Source organism: Pinus tabuliformis, chromosome 1_2, assembly GCF_031772625.1.
Source record: "Pinus tabuliformis cultivar Carrire ecotype Pingquan chromosome 1_2, CPIR1, whole genome shotgun sequence".
Lineage (NCBI taxonomy): Eukaryota > Viridiplantae > Streptophyta > Pinopsida > Pinales > Pinaceae > Pinus > Pinus tabuliformis.
In genome coordinates this window covers 276,777,127-276,793,056 of record NC_142298.1, presented here as the reverse complement: position 1 = coordinate 276,793,056, position 15,930 = coordinate 276,777,127, and the positions used below count along the sequence as shown (strand labels likewise).

The following is a 15,930-nucleotide window of genomic DNA, read 5'->3' as shown; positions in this document are numbered from 1 at the left end:
TACTGTGGCATTAAAATAATTGCATCATCAATCTTGACCAAAAATACAATGCAGAAACCACAAAGAGATTTGAAGATAAATCTAAGAATTTGATAGTTGGTATTAGAGAAAGAACCTTGTCAATAATACTTTCAATTACATCATCTGAAAGGTTCATGCCAGACTCGGCAAGTGTAGCTACTACCATTTGCTTCACCTGAAAATATGACAAGACATTGAGAATCTTCCTCCATATCATTTCTTATATCAAATTAAGGAAGAATGAAATAACAGGAAAAAAGAATATTGATGTCCTCAAGAGACCAAAAACAGTCAGTAGGCCTGAATATTATAACATTATAAGTAAAACAAGAGTGTGTATACAGCATCTCCACTCTAATCAATGCCCATGACTTGAATCAAAGTAGCAACAAAAAATAGAAATGAATGTGTCTAAGCTAATACAGTCATTGGGAATGAGAGGTATCCTCATCGTCTTCAACCACTGAAAAGTCTTCCAAGGTCTTGTCATTTGAACATAGTGGACTCTCTTGCTCAATGATGCGGTCATGGTAAGATATTTTGGGGATGTTGAATAGGCATTTTAAGTAAATGAGGTCTCACCTACCATTTGAAGTAATGAAATATATTAGAGTGGAAAGTTACGGACAAGACGTTTATACCATGGGTTATCAGAGTACCATGAGTTTAAGGGTGCAAAGCCCCATCACTTAGCCCACTTGCCCCACACATGAGAATACTCTTGATGCTACCCAAAACATCAACACTATAATCGCCATGCTTTAATGGAGATGATCACATTGCACTTGTGACGCAAGATCTATCATCATATAATCTTGGCAAAGGAGCTAGATATTTTAATATCAACATAAACGGTCTTTCAACAGGGACAAACATAGGGGGTGTATAGTAAAAATCTCCCATGATTGAAAAGTTGTCATTTCAATATATGGGACTTGTTACCTCCCAAAAGGTACCCTACTACTTTTCATGACAACACCACTATAAGACTGGAACGGAGTGCAAAGTCCCAAATCCCTATAGGCCATGTGTGTTGAAGAATGTAACTAGGTTCGGTCTTCATAAATTGTAATTGAGTCATAATGAAATGTATTTATCAAAAGAAAGAAAAATAATTTTTTTCTTATTATTATTATTATTACTACTACTTATTACTTATTAAAGCATGGATTTCATGCTTGGGTCATCATGTTATAGGGAAAAGTCCCCATTGAGGACTTCTAGGTTCTATCTTGAGTCATTAAAGTCATTGTCCATTTTATGAGACCCTTCTTGGGATTTTGAATCATGTAAAAAAAATTATTGAGTCAAATAAGTCATTTGTCACCTCCACACCAAGTCAACCCTCACCTAATCAAGTCAGCGTACATCAAAGTAATTCGACCCACATAAGAGGGTATAAATAAGGGTTTTTCAATTCATTTGGAGGATTACTCACACAGTTTCGATATTCAAGAAAGGGAAGCAGAAGAATATGAAATTGCAAAAGAAGTAGAAGGAGATTTGCTCAAGAAGAAAATCGAAGTTTCTAGGTCATCTCTCTCTCACACGTGTGAATTTACTGGGCTACTATTGAAAGGTCAAAGTGTTGCATCAAGGTCAAGTGTTATATTTGGTTTCCTTCTCTTATCTAGATGAGTTTGTACTATATGCTAATAACATTTCTTTTCATATTTTTCTTGTTTAGGAAAGGCTTGCTAAATGCTCAAGGGCTATGAAGAAGACCTCACAAGACAAAGCATAATAGAAGTTCTATCGGAATTATGTCCTATAAGGTTAGTCTAGAAAACAACTCAAAGGTATGCCTTAGACCATAAGCTTTTTTCTCTTCATGATAAAGGTATATTCATTCACTCTCATAAATCTACTTTACATTACTAACAAGTGTTATGTCTAGGACCTTTGAATCATAAAGATTCTTATTTGGGTGATTAATCATTAAATTGAATCTACCCTCATTAAAATCATCATGTTTGTGGAACCCTAAAAGGTTCTCTATAAAACCTTAACCTAAAGGTATGTCAATGTGAAAACCCCTAGTCTACTTAGGGTTATTAATGAAATCTAGAAAATACTATTTTTTTGATGTCTGGGGTTTTGATGGTAATGTCATGTTTGTAGTTTTAATATTATTATAAAAACCCTAGTCTTTTAGGGTTGGATGGTAATATATTCTAGACCTTGAGGCGTTGGAAAATTAGGTTCTACGAACAAAACCCTATAATATCTAGAGTAAGCTCCTAGGAATGAAACACTAGATGTATGTTTCCGTCTGATCAAAACCCTTGCCTAATCAAGACTATTATATGTCTAAATTTAAATGTATTGATATTTGTGTCCTGGGTTTACTTAATAGATATGCTTGTATATGTGCTAACCTACTCATTCATGCTCATAGTTCTAGGGTTTCTAACTAACCCCTAGTAGAAGTTTGATATTCTAGGATATGGTGATATTGTTTCCATTATGATAAAATCTAGGGTTTACAACAAACCCCAGTAGAAATTGATCATATTGTGCTTGGTTTTATTTGTTAACATCTAAGGCTTAATGTCTACAAGATGGAATCTAGGGTTTGCATTAAACCCTAGTAAAAGCCTAAAGTTGTTGGATGCATTGTAGAACTATACTTGTTTGAATTACTTCTAGGGTTTGCAATATATCATAGTAGAGTCTGTCATAATTCTGAAAGTAATATTGGGGCCCTAGATATAATGAGACTGATATCTTGACTGAGTTACTAATGTGACCTAGGGGTTATAACCAAACCTAAGCAAGAAGTTGAAGTTTAAAAGTATGTGTCTCTTGTTGATTATGAAACTAAGTAAGTTTAGGTATTTGATATGCTTCCATGATTTTGATCTAGTTAAATCCATGCTTCTATATATGTATTTGGTTGTACTTGCTATTTGAGTTGTGCAAGTTCATAATCTTCAAGACATTGAAGATATTCATAAGTAAAGTTGATTTGATTGATAAGTGTGATGAAGGAAGTTATATGAACAATGATGATCAAATCAGAAGGATTAAAGCCATGAAACATTCTCCAATGTTATAGAAAGTAGTTGATCTCCCTAAGTTAAGAGGGAGCCTGGATAAAGGAAAGAGTATACCTCCCAAGTTGAGAGGGAGGGCATATTATAGTCATGATGGATACCTTGAAGAAGAAATTGGAGAATGCATACGGATGTGTTGCTATAGTGTTACTCAGGAGCGGGAGCAAAAGTGCGCAACGGGCAGCGGGAGCGACATTTTCAAAAGCTCCCGGTTTGGGAGCGAATCCCGGAGCATATTTTATATATATATATATATATATATATATATTATTTTTTATATATTTTGATACATATATGTCAACAAAAACATGTAGAATGATGAATTAGATATAAACATAAAAAAAAAAAAAAACATAGATTGATCATTGAACCATATAACAACAATCATCTAGAAGTTATAATCTTCATCAACCACGTCCACAAGTTAGTAACATACAACATATTGAGTCTCATGAATCATGATTCACCAATCTTAAAGTTTCAACTTCAAGCTTTCAAAATTGAAAATTTAATATATAACATTTATCATTATTGATCACCAAAGTTGTACTTGTAAGCTAAGTTTAACCATTACAAGAAATAATATCTAACATGAAATGAAATGTTATAAAATGAAATGAAATGAAACAACTTTCAAGGAGCATCATATTCATAATTCATTACCAATGAGTTATAATTGCCAACTTCAAACTTCAAACTTAAATTGTCATATATTGTTTACAAAAAATATCATAATAAATATGAAAGAGTCAACAGTTATGAAAACTACTAGAAACTAGAAAAGACAAGTAAACTGTAAACCTATTATCTACTACTTCGTGTGGCCCTTGCCACGAGAAGTGTCTGATGTATGAGCAGGTCGTGGTGGTCTTCTAGGAGTCTCCTCCCGCACGGACCGGCGACCACAACTAGAAGGCACATGCCCTCCACGTGAGGGTGTAGATGGAGGCCACGACAGCAAAGGAACAAGACTCAGAACTCGAGCACTGCTACTAGATGGTAGATGTGGCATGGTTGTTGCTTCATCTTCCTATCTCATAAGTTCCACTTCCAGTTCTTCAAGTTGTATAGTGCCATCCTCCAAATTATCATCCTCTGGGTGGTTGTCCCAAATTTTATATGTTGGATCCTCATAAGCCCGATCACAGTAATGACTCAACAACCTCAAGTTGTAGTGCACATAAACCAAGCTTTCTGCCCAGTTTTCATTGAGTCTATTTCTTTTCACATTATGTATGAAGTTGTAGGTGCTCCAACACCTCTCTGCAGAAGAAGTATTTACAAACTGTGGGAGAGCTTTTTTTGCCAATTTTGGCAAAAGTCCCTGGCCGCCATATGCTTCCCACCATGCGAGAGCATCAAATTTGTCTGTATCTTCCATTGCATGGAAGGTACCAAACAAACCAGTGCAACTGAAGTATCTACCTAATTCAAGATGCAAACTAGCACATTCCTCCCTATCAGATATCAGCTTGTCTAATGCTTGCAAATATCCTATAGATACCTCTTCATCTAGATGGGGTTTGACCCTAACCCCACCCCCTGGTGCAGGTTGGCCCAACCAAAATGCAGAGTAGTATTTTGGCATAAGGATATACGCCAAGGCATGTAGTGGAACATTAAGTTTATCCCACCATGTACACACACAATTGTGAATCGGTGTATACAAGTTGGGATCATTTTTATGAACAATATATTTTATTTGCCCCAACATGGTAATCATCTACTCATACACTTCCCCAATCACTGGTTTATCTGTATTTGCAAACTGAATCATGTGATAAACGGGCTTGGTGAATTCCAATACTTGCCTCACACATGCCCAAAACATTCCATCAAGAGCGGTCTCCTCCACCTGTTCAAAACCTTGTTTGTTACCTGCATTTGTAGCCCTTTCCTTTAATATCCGCCAGTGTGGACTTGATACCATGCTAGCCAATGACTATCTTACCTTCAAAAGGCGCCTGAAGATGAGGTAATAGCTACCAAATCTAGTCCTAGCAATCTTCAACAACTCCAATCTTGAGTGACTGCGGAAAAGGCCATGGGTATTGCTATGATTTGTAATAAATTTTATCATTTCTTTGCCTCTCTTGTACAAATCACCAATCCATTTGTATTGTTGGTTTTTGTTCTCAACAATATCATGCATCAAAATGTTCATTGTGTGAACCAAACACCCAAACCAAAATATGTTGGGGTATTTATCCTCAATAATTGCTCTCGTTGCCTTACAGTTAGGAGCATTATCAGTGATGACTTGGATGACATTGTATGGCCCTATATTGTCAATTGTTTCAAGTAATGGTTCTGCAATGTTGATGCCAGTCTTGAACTTGTCTGAGTAATCATATGTTGAAAGAAAGATGGCACCACTAACAGACATGGCAAGAACACTTATCAATGGCTTGCCTTTTACATTTGTCCATCCATTAGATACAATGGACACCCCATGCTCAGTCCAAGAATTTGGCATTCTACTCAAAGAATGTGATATTTTTTCTTTTTCATGATCAAGTCCAAAGGTTCTAGCCTTGACATACCCAGGGCTCTTGTATCCTTTAGGGGCATCATTTATGGCAGAAACAATAAGGTGAGCGAAGAACATTGAATGGTATCCCACATGCATGGAGAAACCTGTAAACTTTTGAATCCACATTATTCCTACACCTTTCATCAAGGAAATTTGATATGCTTCTACGCCTTAAACTTGGTGACCATGTGCCTCCATATCCACTGCCTTGGGAGGATGCTGAAGGAGTTGTTTGTACATGTGATTGTGAGCTTGGTTCAAATAAACCCTTTGATTTTTTTGATTTGTATTAGGCTTCCTCCTCTTCCCTTATGTATTTGGCTCTATTTGTTGCTGACACACCTGTACAAGTTTTGATTCCTATTTTTTTATCTCCATCCCATGGCCTTTTCCTACAGAGGTGCTTTCTGGCACAAGTGTATGAACCTGTGTAATTATTGTTGCAATGGGGGCAATGAAATTTACTGGTTCCATCCCCTTTCCCTGCTTCAATCCTATTAACATATTTCCACAATGGAGTTTGATCTTATTTATTTTTTTGAAACTCATGTTCACTCTCCTCCAACTCCTCCTCTCAGGGGTTTTCATCAAATCCACTATGACCCACTTCTTCATCCCTTTCTTCATTTTCAACCCTCCTTTTTCTACTCTCCAACCCCATAATAACCAAAAAAGGAACCAAGAAGAAGAAAATGCCTAAAAATATAACCATGATGTTTGAAATTTGAAGTTTTGAATCTGCAACAAAATGGAATGGGAATGGGAGAAAAAAAAATTATTTATTTATTTAGGAATGAACATTAAAAAAAATTGCTAGAATAGAGCCTACCTCTTTGGCCTCCAATCTCCCCTTGCAAGTCCTTGCTCCTTTCTCCTTGCTCTCTCCTTGCTCCTTGCTCCTTTCTCTCTCCTTTCTCTCTCCTTGCTCCTTGCTCTCTTTTGCTCACTCTCACTTTCTCTCTCTTGCCCCTCACTCTCTCTTGCTCTCACTCTCACTCTAACTCTCTTAATTTCATTAATAATGAATTCATTTGAGGGAGGGTTTATTTATATTCCCTTCCTCCCTCCCTTTATTTTTTCCAACCATCGCTTTTTTTGCTATTTTTTTTTCGACGCAACTTTTTTTTCGCGCCCCAACCGCTCCTAGAGCGACAGGAGTGGCACTCCCCAATTTGATTCGGAAATAGGTAGGGAGTGCAAAAAAAATTCCAAGAGCGAGCTCCCGACCCGCTCCCGAGTCGTTCCCACCCGAAGTGCGGATTGGGAGCAGGATCGAGGGGGGAGGAGGCGCTCCCCTGCAACACTGTGCTTCTGAAAGGAGGAGAACAAGTTCAAGTTGTAGAATATGTTGCTGCATGTGAAGTAGGAAAGGAAGCTATATGGTTAAGAAATCTTTTCTCATGATTTGTTTGGAATGCGAATAGGCAAGGGGTCTTTTGGTTCCAAGTGCCCAAATTCTATAGACAATACCCACTTGTGCTTGCTAATCAGTGATGAATCAATGGATCCGATTTTCTTCCACAAACTGCACCGGCCGCCAAAATTGTTCTCGACCCTCCTTCCTTTAGGACGCAAAAATTTGGCCAGCTCAGAAAAGGGTTATTGGCTTTCACAATGACTTGGATATTAAAAATTTGGTACCTATAAACAATTAATTCTAGCCTTCATGGTTAGAAATTTCCACCCTCCTGCTTAGAAGGAAACTCATGCAACAAATTCACCTTGCCGTCACAAATTTGCAGCTCATTCCCAATAAAATTAAAAAAAAGGTCCTTTTGATAAAGTTAGGCTATATCAGAATTTAAGCAGCCAATACTCACAGCGTTCATGGAAAAAAGCATTTGGCTATGTCCCAATGAATTCAGTGTAAAAGAAATGAATGCGGCCCTCTCTTAGCCAAGGGATCTTGTCCTCTCAAGTCCAGTGTCGACTCTAGTGAACTTATTTCTCAGGACCCCTTCAAAAAAATCCCATCACCTGGGTAACAATAAATTTGCATGGCCTCTTAAATAAATTTTGGTATTAAATTTTACCACGACCTCACAAAATTTCGACCAGGCTGAAATATTTTAATCTACCACTAAAATGTATTTGACTCCCCTAAAATATGCCACACCCACAATAATTTGCTCACGCTACTTTAATTTGGCCACCCCTTTAGAATAGTTCCACGAGCCCACTTAGAAATTAAAATTTGACTTTATACTTTATTGGCCACCATATAATAAATTTTGTCCAAGAATTAATATTCATGCAACAATCTCACTGAAATTTGTTGCACATTTAATAAGAAAAGTTGTTGGGCTTCTTTTAACAGATTCTTATTTTGTCGCGGAACAGGGTCTTCAACTTCTCCGACAAAAACCCTCCAATAATAGTTGCACCTAAAAACTGGGAAACCCGTAGGTTGAGCCAAGACCAAGGCTCTGATACCCCTGTAACGTCCCCAATGGGAATTTTAACAATATATACCAAAAATGAACTTGAATAGCAAAATAATCATAAATAGACACACAACCAGGCAATTGATACACAGATAGATACCCATAAAATCACTTAAGCATTTTATTAATCCACTGAAAAGAGTACATCAACATGAAGGAATAGTGGAACCTGAGCTTGCCAAGCAAGCGGAGCAAAACCCAGAAAAAAGATCTCTGGCCCAACTAATGAATGGCTCTAGCAATGATGTCAATGGCTCGGTGAGAAGACTATTGCAAGCCGCTACTGCAAAATTTCTCTCTCCAAACTCCAATGAAGCACTATGAGGTTTGTGAGTGAAATCTCCTCAAGAGTGTTGGGTTTTCGTCCAACACCCACTAGCACACCCGAGGGTTCCTGTCCTGGGGCTACCAATGAAGTAGAGAATCGGGTTCTCAACATCTCATACAATAAGAAATATCAAATCCAAGATGTCCTCCAATGGCCTCCTCCTCCTATTTTATAGATCTAATGGACCCCTCTAGAACCTCCTATTTTATTATTGTTTTAATCATGGATAACTTTTCCCTCTTTTATTTTAATGAAAATATTCTTTTTAGTGGAGAAAAGGGTAAATCGACTACCATGTCTCCTTAGGGCACTGAAACTCACATCTAACCATCCCATCATGTATATCTTCTCGTTCTAGTTCCAACGAGTTATTATACTAAGGTGTTCTGTCAAGTAATCCTCCCGGAATGCTACCTTAAGCATAATTAATTGAGTCAAGCCCAATAATAACTATGTTTCCTAAAAGTTGTCAAAATGCACTAGAACAAAAGGCAAACTGTGCGGATGATGGAATATACCAAGTGAATACCATCAAACGTCATAAAAACTCCTCAAAACCCCTCCAAAAGCCCCTGCGCTCGCTGATGACACCAACTTGGACCTGTGACATGTCTGCCCCCAACTCTGAAAATCCATCCTAACCATGTCATAAGGAACATTACAAATCCTCCAGCCCCAAGATTCCTTGCCCTCGAGCATTACAAACCTGTGGAATTTCCCACAATGCTTTAATTAATCATTTTAATAAAATCACTTTTGGGTGGAATTTCCCAAAACGCTTTCTAGGTTCTTTGGAATACATGTGCCCAAGCCTCCCTGCAAGATTTGAGGCTTAGAGCACATCTGATGCTACCCCAAATCAACAGTTCCCTTAGTGGGTGACACCTCTTACAAATCTCACTAAGGAAACGGCTTTTGTTTGGACTGACGCAACATAGGGGGCCTTTGAGCATTTCAAGGAGGTTATGAGCTCATGTGTTGTATTAGCATTGTCAGATTTCACACAGCCATTTTTTCTTGAGTTTGATGCCTCAAGGGAAGGCATTGGCATGGTTTTGATGTAAAACAATCATCTCATTGGATTTAAGAGTAGGAACATCAAAGACTATGAGCGCCACTACATCTATGACAAGGAGATGTTGGCCAGCATGCATGCATTGGCCAAGTTCAGGGCATAATTGATGGGGAACAAGTTCAAGGTAAAAATTGATCATAACAGTCTCAAGTTCTTTCTGGATCAAAGGGCACTCAATGATAGGCAGAAGAAGTGGGTCAACAAGATCCAAGCATATGATTTCAAGATAGAGTATGTTAAAGGCAAGAACAACATAGTTGCAAATGCCTTGTCCAAGAGGCCAGCAGCATTTTCTCTCATGGACATCTCAACAGATTGGAGATCCCACCTTCTAGTGGAGTACTTGAAGAATAAGACGACTTGCGAGATATTGGATGGTCAGTTGCAGGAAGATCGATACATGGTGGTCAATGACATCATCTACTACAAGGGAAGGATTTACTTGGTACTAGAATCCCAGTTAAATGGGATGATTATGCATCTAGCACATGGTTCACCATTGGTGGGGCATCCAAGCTTCCTCAAGACTTATGGGACTATTAGAGAGAGAGATTTTCATGGAAGGGTCTCAAGGAGGCCGTTTTGAGGCATGACTATGAGTGCATTTCATGCCAGAAGAACAAAGATGAGCACACACATCCAGCAAGTTTATTTCATCCATTACCTATTCCAACACAGAAGTGCGAGAGCATCTCGATGAACTTCATCACAGGGTTACCATCAATGCAAGGGAGAGATTGCATTTATGTTGTGGTGGGCAAGTTGACTAAGTTCACGCATTTCTTTACGATTTCTTCCAAGTATTTAGCATCTCATGTGGAAGAAGTGCTCTTCAGGGAGATTTTCATATTGCATGGTCAGCACAAGACCATTGCCAGTAACAAAGATAGCAGGATTATGGGCGAATTTTGGTAGGATCTCTTCTGATTAGTGGGCATAGATCTCACACCCAATAGGATTTATCACCCCGAGACCGATGGGCAAACAAAGGCAGATAACAAATGGTTGTTGGGTTGCTTGAAGAATTATGTGACGGGGCAGCAGAATTCTTGGATGAAATGGTTGCACCTTGGAGAGTACTGCTACAATACCACATATCACATGTCGATTGCGATCCCATCACTCCGGGATCTATATGGTTATGATGCCCTTTCATTTGCAGAGTTAGTATTTGGAGACAAATGGGCCCTAGGGGCTAAGAATTGGATCCAAGAAAGCCAAGACATTCTCAAGGCCCTCGAGGATAATTTACATACAACAAAGAATCAGCAAAAATTGTATGTTGATAGGCACAGGATTGAGATGAGTTTTGAGGTGGGAGGCATGGTATACTTACGTCCGCATCCTTATCGATAGTCCACTCTCAAAAAGAAAGGGGTCAAGAAGCTGAAATTGCGATTATGTGGGCCATACAGAGTCAACACAAGAGTAGGAGTAGTAGCTTATGAAATGGACCTTCCAAAAGGGAGCAAGATACATAATGTCTTCCACATGTCTTTTTTGGAGAAAGAATTAGGATAACAGGTCACATCTTCACCCAAGTTGCCTCCTTTAGATGAGGAAGGACAGTTGGTTTTGGTTCTAGAGGAGGTACTAGAGATGAGAAAAAGGAAATTGAGCAGAGTAATCAAAGAATATCTTGTTCGATGGATCTACCTATTCAAGATGCAACATGAGAGGGGGAGTAGATAGTTCAACATCCAGGACTAAAATTGCATAAGGACAAGAAATCTTGGGTGGGGAGGGTTGTAATGTCCCCACTTACTTGAGCATGGGGATACCCTTCCTACTAGCCTAATAGTCTCCTTTAGGCTAGAAAAAAGGGAAAATTGCTAGGGAGACAAAGGAATATTTCCCAACTTTACTTCATGATATTATTATTAAATAGGAGGGGAAAAATATTACTAAATAAAAAGGGGCAAAAGTCACTTGGAGGAAATAAGTGACTATCAATAAAAATAATAAAAAAGGGGTTACTACAAGGTTGGAGAAGGTCCGGCTAAAACCAATAAAAGGAGAGAGGAGATCATTTCTCAAGTATTTGATTTTGTCTTATCAATTGTGGAGAATTGTTTTGGCTTCAAGCGACTCTGGTTCGAGGGTTTCAGAGATATCCTTTAGCTGATTTCACTGGACTTAGAGTGCCACCCTAGTTGGCTCTTCAGTTGATTTTGGTGGACCTAGAGTGCCATCCTAGTTCGATCATGGGGAGATCATTCAAGTTTCCCATTCTTCTTAAATTGCAGGTGATTTGGAGTAGACCGAATTGATATTCTTTGGAGGTCGAGTTGTAATCGCAGGAGGTTTGTTGAGGTCGAATTGCCTTAAGGAGGCCAAATTCATCTTATAAGGAGAGTCGAATTTCCTCATTCAGAAGGGTCAAGTTGATAGTGCTAAAGGAGGCTAATTAGCATTTATCCTGGGAGGTTGAATTCATTGTTCTGGGAGTGCCAAATTTATTGCGAAATCTAGAGGCAAATTTTCCCATACTTGGGGGCCGAAATGCTTAATACCCTTAGAGGCCGAACTGCTCACTTACATTTGAGGCCCAATTCATCTTCTAAACAAGTCGAGATCACTGGGAGTCTGAGTTGTTATTTGGAGAGGCCGATTTATGGAGGTCGAACCTATCATTTGGAGGTCGAGTTCTTCAAGGGAGACTAATTTCTGAAGGCCAAATTTATCTTTTGCTGGTGGAATTATTCATCTGAAGAGCTCGAGTAGTGGAGGCTGAATTCATCAATAGGCTGAGCCTACCTTTGCATGCGGAGTTCATCTTTTAGAGGCCAAGATCCTAAAGACCGAGGTTGCATGTTGAAGGATGAGTTTACTAGGGTCAGAAATCATCTGGTTGGAAGGACGAGTTCATCATCTGGAATTAACTTACTGCTGGGCTGAGTTGCTTGTGGAATGAATAAATTTCAGTGGGCCAAGGACATCATTTGGTGGAGCCAAGTTGGTCTAATCAATTGTCGGAGCTGTATCAAAGATCCACAAATTATCATTTGCAGGTAAACCCTCTGATTCAGTTAATAAAATATTGGTTGTCCTTGGAGAATCTCTGCTATATGTGTTTATTTCTTTGCTCACAAAGTGTTCAAAGAAATGTTTGCTCACTAAGCGTTTGATGAAATGTGTGAAAGGAAATTTTAAATTTTGTTGGGTTGTTTTAGCATATTTCTAGCAGTACATTACAGCCAGACGCCTTGTTGGATCCAGGGGAATCCTATAGCAAGCCAATGCCACTGTCATACCCTCGCCATCAGCAATCAGACTTGGTCATTCTTGACATCATCAACTTCCAGCCCTAGACTTATTCACTTAGCCTTCTACATGATCCTGTAATATACCTGTTTATGAGGATGTCCTATTATTGTATCCTTCTTTCTTTTCTTTACTTCATTTTCCCCTAGATTTAGCTTTGGCATTTTCTAGGAGTTGCATTTGCAGTCCCACATTTTACTCAAACTGGTTGTATCCTTCAGTCCCATTGACTTATTTATGGTCATTCATTGGACATTAATAAAATTATCTTATCTTATCTCATCCGAAAGTAGAAAGTAATATCTGAAATATCAAATATATCATGATAAATAGACAACTGTACAATAAATATTAGAAGAGTTCGTGAAGATTATGACATGTTATCTAATGGAAAAGTCAAGAGAAGCTAATAGAATCTTAATTGAATGGTCAAGAGAGGCTAATGTAATCTTAAAAAAATGATTAGTCAGCAATATATCAACCCTTGAATACATTTTTTGCTCCAAAGTTAAAATCCAATAAACAAAAAATTTATTTCAAGGCTTTCTTGAATCTTACAAATTCAACCCACACATTGCCAAAACTCACTGTACTATTGAAGTAAAAAACAAAAAAATTGGCTGGTGTTCCTAGAGATCATGAGGGATTGATCTCCACAGATTAGAAGGCATTTCTGGGTTGATAGAACAGAAGAACGTAAATATGAACAGAAACAAGCAGCATGAACAGAAACAGAATAGCCTGAACAGAATAAAGCTTACAAGCAAGAACACAAATCGGTATTTATGAACAAGGGAAGAACAGTAACATAACCTAGAAGAGAACTCAGAATAGCAAAAGAATAAAACTGAGACAAGAAGTAAACCGTAACGCCAATGTTCTACCTGTAGGCTGTAGCTTTCACAGACCATAACCTTTGAATTGATTGCCTGCTGTTCAACGACATCGTAGTTTGATTCCTTGTTCCACTTCTATCGAGTTTCCATTAGACAAATTATTTTGTGTTTGCTAATATGGGAAGGGGTCTTACCAAATATCATGAATATGTTTAAGGTGTTTAGGGTTTCAACATGTAGTGGGGAAATCTTCCAATAAAAAAGTTGTTTTGACTGAAATCGGGTTCAACAAAGCTTGGAATCCATCTAGGGAAAATTTTCTGCTCAGAATTTGTTTCCCCAGATCAGGATCCATTTCAGAGCCAGTTCCTGCCAGATCCAGTTCTGGCCATGGATCCAATCCACGGATGCAGCAGCCAGGAAGGAGGAATCTGATAGCATAGCTTAGGTGATTATCAACAAAGGCATTGAAATTACAAAATATGTCTTTATGAATACTTGCTTCTTATTATTATTATCAAATAGGCAAAAAGATATAATACAAAATGGCTTTTAATCCTGTTTTCTTATGACATCTAGAACATTCTGCTATACAGTTTACAACTTCAATGTTCGAGCAGTGTTCCTTCGAAAGACTAGTATATCCCATATCCCTATGTTGGCATTTCCATACATTGGCATATCCCTAAATTGGAATTTGACTACGTTGGCATATCCCTATGCCATACAACCCCTGGAATTTCCTTGCACCTTAATACTGCTCTTCTACTATTTTCCTAGTCTTATTCAAACTTAAAAAATACACTGGTCCAACTTTAGAAAGAAAACTTTTACAACATTAAATTTCCACTGGTACATGAATCCAGAACACTCACCATGATGTTATGAAACCCAACTTTGAATAAATTGTCAATTTCAAAAGCCTTTCAGCACAATATTTACATTTCTACCTCAATCTAATTTTAGACTCCAGGAAGATAGCAATACCTCTTGTCGCTCAATAAACCCTTGTTGCTTGAGATCATAAAGTTGGAAAGAGACTGCAATAAGCCACAACTACAAATGATCATTATAAACATCTGAAATTGATTGCTTACCTGTCCAATTTAGCTGATAAAGGTTATAGAGACTAAGAAACAGTATCCATATCATACTATGAAATATACAGAACGAGGGTTCACAATAAAAATTATGCCAAGGGAAAATTGAAATCATCAATAGAGATTTGGATCGTAAAAAGAGATTTGTTGACTATTAATAAAGATTAACATCTTGCATTGCTTCTCTTGTAATAAGCCATTCGCGAAGCTGTATTGATTACTTTACTAAAATTATTGGATGACTACCTTGGAATTTAAGGAAGGAATAAGTTAATAACCTATTGAAAAGACAAAATGGCAAAGAGAATTCATTTTTTTCGCAAGATTGACTTGAACAGTAGTTAGAGAAGTCAAGGAAAAAAATATTCTCTACCTTCATCCAATGAAGCATAAAATGCACGTAACAAAAAGGAAAAATTCCCAGCGGAGGTCAACCAAAAGAAAGAATGAACATTTGCAGCTGTGGGGAGGAATCTGCAGAGATTTTGAAGTTGAAATATTAAGCAACGATATTCCGCATCTTGAAAGCCCTAGGTCTCAAACCTCCATATTAAAATTTTGAAGACGGATCTTGGTTGTTCTCAAATGTGTAGTCAGAGATCTGACAGTAAAGGCTGTGCATAGAGACTACAAATCCCAACATAAGAGCCCACCCATGATTCAGCATTTGCTGGCGTGTTTCATCCCAAAACGAAACCAGATCAAAAACCACAAAAACCAAATGCACAAATGATAAAGAAGTAACATGGGCAACAACCACGATGAAAAAGAAAGCCATAGAGCTCTTATACCCACCAAAAGTGGGTAACCCTCGGGTGAATATTTTTCGCCTCATTTGACATCCAACCAGCAAGTAACCCTATGGGGGTCATCAGATAGCATTATGCCATAATTCTCCACTTATTGTTCCGGTCAATGCTCTCACCCATCCCGGCATTCTTCTTGAAGGAAGGTGGGTCATCTATCAGCAAGTACTCTATCCATTATAGCAACCATGTGTTTTCATTAAATTTATGGGTATATTAATATGAATTATAGGGAAAACTAGATGATTGACCACTCTCAATTGTATCCTTCTTCCAACACTTCACCTTGGAGGTTAGTCTCTAACTCTAGTACAATGGGACCTCCTATGAGGCCCTTGTTGAAATATGATAGCTCGGAAGGTATTTCTGGCTAGAAAAGCCCTGGGGGCTTTATGGTTTTGTGGTTGGGCTTTGCACCCAAATCTAGGGTTTTGGACCCAAAGGACTAGGCTTGGAACCTGTTGCCA

General features: G+C 38.2%; 1 protein-coding gene across 4 annotated transcripts in view; it reads right to left on the bottom strand.

Annotated features, from left to right (window-relative positions):
* LOC149205413 (calcineurin B-like protein 3) overlaps window positions 1-15,930 on the bottom strand; it is a 335,347-nt gene that overhangs the window by 102,003 nt on the left and 217,414 nt on the right. For all 4 annotated transcript variants that reach the window (XR_016252450.1, XM_089395059.1, XM_089395057.1 and 1 more), the window contains exons 6-7: window positions 14,545-14,597; window positions 116-196 (exon numbers count right to left, since the gene is read on the bottom strand). Coding sequence is in view for 3 of the 4 variants with exons in the window: in XM_089395059.1 (XP_089251185.1) it covers window positions 116-196; window positions 14,545-14,597 (134 nt within the window). In the remaining variant the exon portion in view is untranslated. The remainder of the gene's footprint in view (window positions 1-115; window positions 197-14,544; window positions 14,598-15,930) is intronic.